The sequence below is a fragment of the Acipenser ruthenus genome, chromosome 9 (genome assembly GCF_902713425.1).
Source record: "Acipenser ruthenus chromosome 9, fAciRut3.2 maternal haplotype, whole genome shotgun sequence".
Classification (NCBI taxonomy): Eukaryota; Metazoa; Chordata; class Actinopteri; order Acipenseriformes; family Acipenseridae; genus Acipenser; species Acipenser ruthenus.
The window spans coordinates 54,480,254-54,492,603 of NC_081197.1; the positions used below are offsets into that span (position 1 = coordinate 54,480,254).

Genomic DNA, 12,350 nt, shown 5'->3' on the forward strand with positions numbered 1-12,350 from the left:
GGTGCAGGCTCGGCCGGGTCAGCAGGCCCCTTGGTAGCGGAATCCAGAGGTAAAGGGTCTGGCGTCCCTCGTTTAGGTTTATTTAGCTTTGACATCATATGGCAGGTGTACAGATATGTTACAAAAAATCGACACAGTGAAAAAATATATTAAAGAATGGGTTTGATAACTAAATGTATAATAGTTTGTGGGAGCGAGCCTCACACGTGTCTACTCCATCTAGCGTTCGACCGGAAGTCCTTTCGCAGTTCATGATTTTATATATGAAAATTGTGCATGGCTTATTAACATAGTTCATTTATTGACAGACAATAAAGCTGAAATTATTATGTTTCATGTAAATCCAGTAAATCATACTTATGACCAATAAGAACAAAATTAGGATAACTATTCAATTTTTAGAATTGCCATTTATTTGGGTTGAAAGTAGCAACTATCTTGCAATCCAACCGCCCATTAAACCAAAGAAATAGATGTTGCTACTGAACCCTGGCAACAAAGACAAAGCCTGGGAAGCATCTGGCTGAACCTGTGGGGCACATGATCAGTAGAGAACGACGAAGCTCAATGAGGTGAATGAGGTGAACTATCCCTATCTAGCGCTTCCTAAGGGCCCTCCCTGCTGTGAGCCAATAAAACCATGGTGCTCACTGAGGTCCTAGGGTTTGAATTGGGACTGATTCATTCCAAAATCCATGGCCATTATATTTTCTTTCTAGAGGTAAACTGTGCTCCTTTTACAGTTTAACAATCTTATTGTCGTGCCAGACAATTTTTCTTTTCCTCATGGATCTTCACAGATCTTCTTTACCCTGTCCTCTTTATTTCTGACATGAAGGCTCACAGTTCATGATGCATTATTAGTATCCTTCCTGCTGTTTTTTTCTTTTCCCAATAGCATCTGTATCCCAATGTAGCTGCTTTGAATGGATCATTGGTGTTAAACAATCTAGAGCTTTTGAATAATCCTATGGCATGATAACATTGATCTCCTGTAGACAATGGATGCAATTTTGCACACAAATTCAAGTTGCAATTCACCCAGTCTAGGGACTGCAGCCTTTTACGGTATTTAAACACAAGTCCTGCTTTACTGCATACAAATTACTCTTATTTTTGCAAATGCAACAGTAAAACTATGCTCTGTGACCACAGAGCTTTTTTAATTAAGTTCTGCATAATCATTACAGTCTCTTGGTTTCTCTCAGTTTACTTGAATGTAAATACAGATAACTTGCTTCAGAAACTGGAAGACGTTAGAAACCTTGACAGGACTATAAAGATACTGCAGAGAGATGGGCTGGCTGGATCTTTATTCGTCTAACTCCCATTCCCACAAAATCAATCCCTTCAATACTTTTATCAGCTTTAGAAAGGGTTCTAAAATGATAAGACCTAACATGGTGGAAACTTGCCTAACTTGCACAGTGGACCACTTATTGGTAGTTTGCATGTTATCTAGATTAATAAAACAGGTCATAAATTGTATTGTATAAAACACCTGTAACAATGCAGACCACCACCTGGAGCCTCGTCACTTCATCTGCTGTCTGCCATGATACATGACAAAAAAACAATAAAAGTAGTATATAGGATGATGAGTATTTCTGTATGTGGGTTATATCTACACCCGTGACGCTTACATGATCAATGGTACTGCCCACAAGCCTCACACGCAGGCTTCACATTTGATCTTAATACCATCAAATGCCGTAATTGTTTTTATAATATAGATTTAAAATATGTTAACTGACTTACCAGAGCAGGTATACACTGAAGAATGAGTTTAAGGAGTCACATGTCTGTTGTTCAGTCTATTGTTTCCTCAAATAATGCAACTTTTCAGTACATTTCACATTAGGGCCAATGCACACCAGAGCAAAATACAAAAAAAACAAATAAACATACTGATTTGGTGACTTTAACTAATGCACATTATTAATTCTTGTGCATTTGAATAAACAACCAACCAAATTCAATCATAATATGTCTTCCAAAAATAAGAATAGCAAAAAGTATAATTCGATGCTTCTCTTTATTTTCTCTTAGCATTTAGCAGAAAAATCACTATCATTAAGCATAAACTATACAGGTATCCTCTGTATGATTCATTTTCTTTATGAAAACATGAGGCGGTGGCCAGTGAAAAGCACAACATTCTTTCCCATCTGTGAATCTAAATGGTTCTAAAATCTTCATAATTTCTGCCATGCACTTAACTCAAAACCTCCTATAAGGTACACAAACGCTATTGTGTTTAATTGTAGTGATTTTACCAGTCCTGCCACTGAAGGGACACAGTTACTGGGTAGTTGAAGCCTTTGGGGGGGGGGGGGGGGGGGTTGCACTTAGCCTAGATGAATGTAAACGAGCATACACTTTTTTAAAGGTGGAATTAATTAAACTGAATCATCATTTCATCTAGCGAAAACATTTAAACACATTTCACAATTAACATGTTTATGTTTTAATAAGGAAACTGCTCAGTTGTGGACATTAATTACAATATTAGCAAACCTCTTCATCATTCCAAGTGATTTCCGATGTTGGTTGGTTGGTTGATAATAGTTTATATTGAAGTGAAGAGCACCATGGTGTAAAGAAGCATTGGAGTTAAAATGCTTAAATCCCAGCAGCCTTTTTAAAGGCTACCACTTCCCTGACAGTCATGTTGTTGTATTACTTAAATAAGTAATGCACAGAACACATGCAATCAGCTCTCTCTCAATCCCTTAGGGATTCTGATTTTCTGTGCTTTACCCCGACTTTTCTACTCTCCTTTCAGAATTCAATTGATACCTGTTAAGCCATTCGTGTGTCTCAATCACTTTTTGCACCATCACATAGCCGCTTCTTCATTAACAACAGTTCGGGTCAGTATCGGACTGCTGCTCCAAGTACTGTAAGCAGTGGTTGGGTGGATTTGACATCAGTACTCAGTTAAAGAAAATAGAGTAATAGCACCGTTTAGACTTTCTAGCACTCATGGCTCCATGTGCTATACAACAGACAGAGAAAAAAACAAGAACGTGTCATCTCGTGAGGTAAGCAGTGCCATCAGGGTGAGCAGGTGAACAATAGCTTTTGGTGTGATGTTGTTTACATCAGATGATTACATTTGGTAAAAATGTATGAAAAAATAAAATCACAAAACAGAATAGGCTACTGTTCATGAATTCTTAGGCGCATGTGGATTTTTTGCTTTGCCAATGACTGTTAATGCAAGCTTGTGCGTGCCACTGGCATTATATCACGTTTTAGACGTGAAGACACCATTTCTGCATTACAACTGTGCACAATTTTCACTGCTAGGTGGAAAGGGGTGATTCAGTTTATAAGGAGAGCTGGATTATCGAGGCTTGGATAAACGGGATTCTACTGTATTAAAAAATGGATGCTTTGAATGGAGCACAAGTCAGTATAAGCCCATTGAATAATATTGATTGCCGTGCTAAATATAATTTGAGTACGTTATATAAAGGACATTCTGTCTCTCGCTCTGTCTGTCTGTCTGTCTGTCACTCACTCTCCAGCTCGCTCCGCGTGCTCAGGCATGCACTCCTATTTATCTCTTTTTCTAAACCACACTCTCCATCTGCCTTCACCAATACCGGGCATGCCATTTGCACCCCAATCTCCAGCCAGCATTCTGGGGGCACATGCATGTCTAGGATTGGTGAGACCGGACAGACAGGCAACCAACAAAGTAATACATTCTACTACTGCATAATCAGCCACTGACTCACTGTGTGTGACGCTGAGCAAGTCACATCCTCCTTGTGCTCCGTCCTTCGGATGAGACGTAACGCCGAGGTCCTATTGTAAGTGACTCTGCAGCAGCAGTTGTGATGCATAATTCACCATCAAGTCTCTGTAAGTTGCTTTGGTCTGCAAAATGACTAAATAATAATTTAAGCAGCACTATAAAACCATGCTAGTAATGTGAGACTCTAACCCTTAGTGAGCATTCATTATTATTATAGTTTCTTCCATATGACTCAGTACTTGCTACTCTATCATACTGTACTGCTGAGACAAATGCCGAGCACTTTCATTCGCAGAGTTTTCAAGATTAACTTTCATGTGATGCCTAGTCTTTTAAATGTGTATTTATGGGTTTACGGCAGGTTGTCTGGAACTGAAAGAAGAAACTATTGAGAATCTGTTGGCAGCGGCATGCCTCCTCCAGCTCTCAAAGGTAGTTGATGTATGCTGTCACTTCCTAATTAAACTTCTGCACCCATCAAACTGCCTTGGAATTCGTGCATTTGCTGATGCTCAGGGCTGTATTGAACTCATGAAGGTGGCTCATAACTACAGCACGGTAAGTTTTTGCACAGTATACAGTTTATACACTTTTGTCAGTTCTTTGGTTTAGTTAGCTGTTTTTACCTCCAGCGCAACATCTTTGAAAAGGCCTACCATATTTCTTACCTTAGCGTGATCTTTAAAAAATGGTATATACTGCATTCTTCACAATTGTATGAATATTTTTGGTGAAAAGTCTGCAAAAGGTCAATAAAAAGTGTTGAAACAGTGAAGTTTCATATCATCAGTGACTTGTGGCTAGATTCACAGACTCTGCTTACCTGCACTGCCCAATGTTACCTTTGGTGAAAACTAGGAAGTTCTTTGTTGTCTTGGATATTTTTTCAAAGGTTAGCACTTTGTGAATAACGTGACTAGAAGTAAGACAACAAATCTATGGTCATTGCTACATGAAAATAACTAACTAAGACATATTTGTGCAACGCTGTCCATAGTTTTTGTTGTATCTTAATATAGTCTTAAAGTCATTTTTCAGCTTTAAACAAAAAAAAAAACTTTCTTAGTCAGTTCTATGGCAAAAACAGTTATCCCCTTTGTTAAACAGCTGAATGTAGCCTGTATGTATAATCTAAAAATAGAACATTTCACTGCAATATATTTCAGATACAACACACACATGCGCTTTACAGATTTACATTACAGCGTCTGTTTTGCACCCTTCTGAGTTATTTAACACAGATACATACAGATATGTTATATATTGATTTTAAAAGGTTTTATGTACCTGGAAATATTTATGAAAGCATGCATTTGAATGCGTCTTTTGTAGCCTACTTGTAGCATTAATGTTATATTACACACACGGAAAGCACCCCCTGGTGGTTTTCTGTAAATTTTGCTGAAAACTCATTGAATATTACATACAGCTGCCATTTGAAAGGGCTCAGTCCTATACAACTATTTGAGTAACTGCCACATATCCAATTTATATCTGTTATAATATTCATAGACTTTCAGAAAATTGGACATTATTACAATATAACTGCATTAACAACACAAAAAACTGACAAAATAATCTGTTCACAGGCATATCTGCAATACAGCTTTTGATAAGTCCCTGCCCCTCAATAGCATATTTTATCAATAAAACCTCTAATGCCTTCTGGTTGCTTTAAATTCTAAGAACATGTTCTTTGGAACTTTGCTCACACGTGGGGGATTGAAGTCAATTGGAAGTCTACATTCTATGAGTCTAGAGTCATACAGTAACATTAAGATTGCAATTTCTATTGAAAAGATTGATGTGTGTCTTTTTTGTAACAGAATTGAAACCATGACATGTTTGTTGTACGTGACTGTGGCAGGGTAGGACAGAGCCCTACACATAGTTAGTAGGGCAGGGCAAAGTCATGCTTGTAAATACATGTATTGTGCGTAAATCGTATTGTAGATAGTGTATTATGATTTAAAAAAGGAAATGTATTGTTTGGGAACGTGTGTTGTTGTGGTGGTATGATTTGAATGTATTTTGTGTTTATTTAAAACAAGTGATTTTCTTTGTTATTGTTTGGTTTGGATGTGGTCTGGCAGAGGCGATGGTAGCAGCTCGTCTCTGACAGACATCTCGTGAGTGTGTGGTCGGCAGCAAATTAATTGAGAGTTGCTGTGGACCACGTAGATATTAAAAACAGAATGCGACCATCTCCAGATTGATTAATGTATTACTAATCTGGAGATGGCCAAATGTATAAAAACCTGCAGCATTTGCTGATCGCAGTGGGAGTGTTTGGAAGGAGAAAGAATGTGAGGGAGTGCGAGTCGAGAGAAAACACAAGTAAAATAAAAAGAAAGCAATTGCTATTTGCGCTGGGCAGACCAACATGGTATTTGTTTAGTGTCAGTGTCTGAGATTTGTTTTGTTGTTTGAACTTTTATTTGTGCTCTTTGAGCGTTGTTTTTTTTTCTACCCTCTTATTTATTATTGTTTTGAATAAAAACGGCGCACCAGCGCATTCACTCGTAGTGCCTGCATCTGTGTCAACTTCCTGGTCTGTAGCGTCACTACTCAGCCGACCTGCCAGTGACAAACCCAGTTTTTGTTTGAAATATTTTAAGATACTAGAATTTTCACATTTTAGTGAGAAACATAATTTCTTTCTGTGCATGTATTTATTATTATTATTTTAGTTATTTGATGTATTACATTGTTCTAAATCTTTTCTTTGTGTTCTTGATTTACTACACAGTACATCATTTCAAACAAAGGTAATTGTAGTCCCAGATTACATTCTCCAGGAGTTCCAATACCATATGGGTGAGAGGCCACACTTGTTCAATTACAAAATGGTAATCCTCCATATCCTGAGAAGAGGAGGGCGAGAAGGTTACAATCACAATTCCACTGTTTTCTATCTAATCTGTCAAAAAACTGTTAATTTATCAAGATATTTAAAAAAAAAAGCCTTCCTTCTTTGACCAGACCTTCACTCAAATCACTACCACAACTGCACTTTTGAAACATAGATCTGCTAAGGACTGAGGATCAGGGCTGAGTGAAGATGCAATTTTTGAACCTCTCAAAGACTTTAAACAGAGTTGACCATACAGCACTTGATAGATCAAACTGCAGCTTGTAATTTCACAACTCTTTCTGTATTGCTAGCAGCTAGTTTCTCCCTTTCTAAATACTGGTGATATTTTGTTCCAATCGACCTACACTTTTATTTGAATTATGAAATTTATAATCAGTTTAATTATTTTGTTTTATTCAGATTTTATGGTTGAATGTTTGATTCATGGTTTGGTTGGTGATTTATGTTCATTTGGTTACGATGCTTTAATTTTGCAGTTGTGCTGCATTTTGTCCTATAAAAAAAAGTGTCTAATAATCTAGAAACTCTAATATAAGTAATTTGACTCTTACTGTAGATTCCGAGCATTAGATAATATCTTAAATAATGTTTAGAAAAAAAAAAAAACCCTTGCACAAAAATAACAGATGTTGATGGGGAAAAAATATCCTGATTCAGTATCTCAGTGTCCACACCTATGGATGTTAAATAATGCAGAGCACAATTCCTAGTGATAGATCACCACAGTTAGCTGCAAACCAACATACAGTAAACCTATCACATTTTTGTATTGCCTAAAACAATGTTTTTTTTTTCTTTTTTTCTTGACAGCAGTGTAATCGCTCCCAAGGTGCAGTGCTGTGCTCGGCTGACATTAATAACAGAGCCCCTTACAGACAGGGAGATAACCAGTGAAAGAAGCTCAATTAGGGAAATTTAACAGTTCACAGGGATACACAGTTATAATCACTGCCCGCATGATAGGTCTGTAAATTACATTGGGGATGATCAGGAGACATGCCAGCAAAATAGTTTTAATGTTCTTTGAAGCATATACTAAGCAACCACCTGTTAAAAACAGTACAGTTGCTAACCACCAGTTGCTGATTATAAATATGTATGCTTGTCGTGTGCATGTTTTAAATGTTGTATGGTATGAGACAATACAAATCATATTTATAAACTCAATACAGGCAACTGAAATTAGTTTGGAGAGACAACAGATTTGTTTGGAGGGGAATGCTGAAAACTAAAGTGTTAATTTCTGTTATCAGTGTGTTGTTATTAACACTAACATGCCATAATAAAGAGTTGTTTTTTCTGGATAGCAAGAATGAAGAGCTATGTAGAAGAGTGTTCCTGCATGATGTGAAGCCTAATTTATTGAATATGTATTGAAGTTGTAGGTACCGTATTGAATTTAAATAAAACATTATTTCTAATGTATAGAGTCCCTATTACATGACATGTACCAAACAAGTGCACATCACATCTTACTCCATAATCTCATTATAATTTCTATCTATATTTGCAAAAATACATTTTTGAATATATTAATCAACACTCATGAAGGTTCAGTTTCCAGTAAAGTTCATCTACAGTAAAGTCAATCACCAATTTAGTCAGTAATTGTTAGGGTTTCATGGTTGAGCTGGCAGAATACAATTTTACAGTGCATTGTATTTAATGAAGATCTTGCAGTCTCCATAATAATAATATTAAAAAAGAATGTCAGAAGTCTTTCACCACTGGAATATATAACGTAAAGAACTGAAAATTAGATTCTTTCCCCCTAGGTCCCATGTTGTTAACACAGCAGGTTTCTTCTGCTCTAAAGTGATGCAAACTGTCAATTAGTGAGCCATCACCCATGGAAAATATTATCTTATTGCCATTAAGAAACTGTGCGTTTTGTATTCTGAGAATTAACTGCAACTAAAGTGATTATAATACCTTATGTTTCCTCATAAAGAGAAATGCTATGTGACAGAGCAGGTCCAACAGAACTAATGAACATTCAGCAGGAGCAGATCATTGATGGGGAATTGGAAGTTGACTGAAGTCCGAGTCAAGTATCCAAACTGTTCCCCTTTTAGCTGTATATCATGTAATCTAAAAATTACAAAGAAGTAGAAAATAAGGGACCCACTAAGCAGACCATCAAAAAAGGGAAGCACAAGAAAAACAGTTACAGTTTTGGCAGAAACTACAGTAATATCAATGATGGGTCGCTCCATCATTTAGAATTTTGTGGCACAGTTTCTAAACTTAAATCTTATCACAGAAAACAGTGGGCAACACAAATGCCAACTAAATTCCACAGGATGTGGTGGATGAAGGGTGACGGGAGGGCAGAACATTATCTTTGTTTTCAGCTCAGTGAATTATTTTGTGGATAGATATTGTATGTCTATCTTTAATGACAACACCATAATTCCTGTGATGTACAATTGGGTAATAAAATACACCATGACTTAAACATTATTTAACTATATATATATATATATTTTTTTTTTTTTCAATTTCCATATGTAATACTGTGTTGTGTCTGGCTATGATGATATGACTCAAATCGTTTAACCACAGAAATCATCAATATGACTTCATTTCAGGGAAACATTTACCATGTTTTGTTCTCTGCAGGAAAACATCATGGAGGTTATAAGAAACCAGGAATTCCTGCTGCTTTCTGCAGATGAAATTCTTAAACTTCTTTCCTGTGATGATGTCAATGTTCCTGATGAGGAGTCAATATTCCATGCCCTTCTGATGTGGGTGAAACATGATGTGCAAAGGTGTAAAGACCTTAGCATGCTGCTTGCCTACATCAGACTGCCACTTCTTCCCGCTCAGGTAATTTATGCTTAACATGTATCTGCTTAACAGCTTCTTGGAGCAGACTTGTGCGCGTCATGTTTAATCAATGTAATCCTTCCTTAGCTACTTACGCTGCTAGAATTGTTTTCTAAAACCACTCGCCTCCTAATCAATGCAATGCAAATCCACAAGCTGTCAAACAGCATACTGTCACATGCGAAATCAATGATTGTACACACATAGGTAACAAACACAGGCCTGGCTGGTTCAAACGTCAATTGAACTGTTCACAAAGGCATAGTACTACTGCAATGGTAAATTAGTGGCCAAGCAAAGCAATGCTGCGCCAGTGGACCATGAGAGGTGAGAGGCTGAGGGTCAGGGCTGCAGATCCGAAGGCAGCCCTCTGCACCCCCTATTTGAGCTGCATGTGGAGTAGCGTGTTTGTAGCATTTTTAATATTAACAGGAAAGACTTTATTTATTTGGCAGACACCTTTATCCAAGGCGACTTACAAGTGTTACAGGGCAACAAAATGTTACAATGCAAAATAGTATTTAAATACAGTATAGTTTACAGTAAAAGCAAATTATACTACTCAAATATAGTATAAAATAAGATGCAACAAGTCAGGATTAAAACAATTGATATACAGTCTAACTTCACTATAAGGAACCCTTCGTTTTTAATGATCCAAGCAGTAAGAACCGTTTTTTTCAATGGAATCCTATTAGAATGATCACTTTTACAAAATCTACCCGGATAAAACGATCTCGGTAGTGACTGACATTGAACTTTCTCCAGTGTGAATGTGTTATTCTCTCAGTGAAAACAAAGACCATGGTAGGCTAATTTGAAGATAAGGTTGATTCATAGATAACCTATTGTAGTGTGAATCATGTGTCACGTATGCAACCATTGCCATCTTAAGAACATAAGAAAGTTTACAAACGAGAGGAGGCCATTCGGCCCATCTTGCTCGTTTGGTTGTTAGTAGCTTATTGATCCCAGAATCTCATCAAGCAGCTTCTTGAAGGATCAAAGGGTGTCAGCTTCAACAACATTACTGGGGAGTTGGTTCCAGATTCCCACGATTCTCTGTGTAAAAAAGTGCCTCCTATTTTCTCTTCTAAATGCCCCATTATCTAATCTACACTTGTGACCCCTCGTCCTTGTTTCTTTTTTCACATCGAAAAAGTCCCTTGGGTCGACATTGTCAATACCTTTTAGAATTTTGAATGCTTCACACAAACTGCAACCATGCCAACAGGCATGAGGAGGTAATAAGATTGAAACAGAGTGCATTGAGAAAAGCGTGAAAAATATGAAGCAATCTACGCTGGATATGTTTTTCAAGAGAAAGGGCATGTAATTACTGTATTCAGCATGTAAGTGTACTTTTTATTTTTTTCATTTCTTTACTGTTTTCTTTTTAATATACAGTTTAAATGTTGATCAATGTGAAGTTGTCTTGAAAGAACTACTGTATACTGTATAAAGATGTTCAATTCAATTTGGGCGTTTCTTCATTATTTTGACATAGCAAACTGCCAAACCCTATTATAGTGAACAACCTGATATAACAAACATTTCTCCAGGTCCCAGGAGGGTTCGTTATAATGAAGTTAGACTGTATATAATGACACAAAAGTAGTGCAATTGTGCAATGATAGTGCTTCAGCTGAGAATCCAGTAACATGGGCATAGGTCAGGCGAGTACAGTACATAGTAGGATGAGTAGATCGAGAGATCTACAAGTGTAGTCTAAACAGGTGAGTCTTGAGGAGGCAGTGGAGGGCAGTGAGAGATGGAGCAGTCCTGAAGTTCTCCAGTAGCTGATTCCACCACAGGGGGGCTAGAGAAGAGAAGGAGCATGCATGGGAGGAAGGAGAGCGAATGGAAGGCATGACTAGTAGAGGAGGATCAGAGACGGCAAGAGGGGGTGTAGGGAGACCCGAGGGATTGGAGGTAGGAGGGGGCAGTGTGGTGAAGAGAGCAGTAGGCAAGAACTAGGGTCTTGAATTGAATGCCAGCAGAGACAGGTACCCAGTGGAGAGTGCAATGCAGACAGGTAGCATGAGAATAGCAAGGTTGGGAGAATACATGACGAGCAGCAGAAATTTGAATGAGCTGGTAAGGGCGGATAGCTGAAGCAGAGAGACCTGCTAGGAAGTTGTTACAGTAGTCCAATCTGGAGAGTACAAGAGCTTGGACCAGGAGTTGATTGGAATAAGTAGTGAGAAAAGGCCAGATTCTGTAGATGTTGCTAAGAAAGAGGAGGCAAGTGCGTGTCAGGAAAAATAAGCAAGTGCATATAAAAGCAAACTTGTGCTTTGCCAAGTCTCGTCTGTCATGGCAGTTTGACAAAACCTGAAATGTCAAACTTAAAAGTTAAAAGTTTTTCTCTTATTTAAACATCCATAAAATCTTGCTGCTGTTGCAGATTGTGACTGTGGGGCATGTAAAGTCTTACCCTGGTGACCTTTTGAAAAGTGTTTATTCTGGGATCAGTCTCAGATATGCTGCACCATCTCAATGTATGAACACTGAACAGCAATCTTGCCATAAGACACTTATCTGTTGGTTTGAAGGGCAATGTTAAAATGTGTATGTGCATGTTGGCAGTTTTGGATTTCATGGAGACAGGTTGATTAACATTGCAATAAAAAAAATGAAAATCTGTGTCGATCAAATTGTCACTTTTAATATGCCATTTCTTTTGTTCAAGTTATTAGAAGGTTTTAGTTTATGTTTCGATTCTTTCATTACCATAATGAGTATGTCCGCAGTGACTCACAAAGTGTGCAGGGCATGACTCGTAAAAAAATTAACATTAGAAACATCAATCAACTCTGGTGAAGTGCTTCTTTTAAAGGGACCATTTCTGTATGAATAATGCATTTCACATATACA

At 37.5% G+C, this 12,350-nt stretch overlaps 1 protein-coding gene across 1 annotated transcript in view; it reads left to right on the plus strand.

The window, feature by feature from the left end:
* Positions 1 to 12,350, plus strand: part of LOC117405548 (kelch-like protein 1) — a 60,041-nt gene that overhangs the window by 25,042 nt on the left and 22,649 nt on the right. Inside the window, exons 4-5 of the mRNA XM_034008702.3 lie at positions 4,128 to 4,324; positions 9,264 to 9,473. Coding sequence (XP_033864593.3) covers positions 4,128 to 4,324; positions 9,264 to 9,473 — 407 coding nt within the window. The remainder of the gene's footprint in view (positions 1 to 4,127; positions 4,325 to 9,263; positions 9,474 to 12,350) is intronic.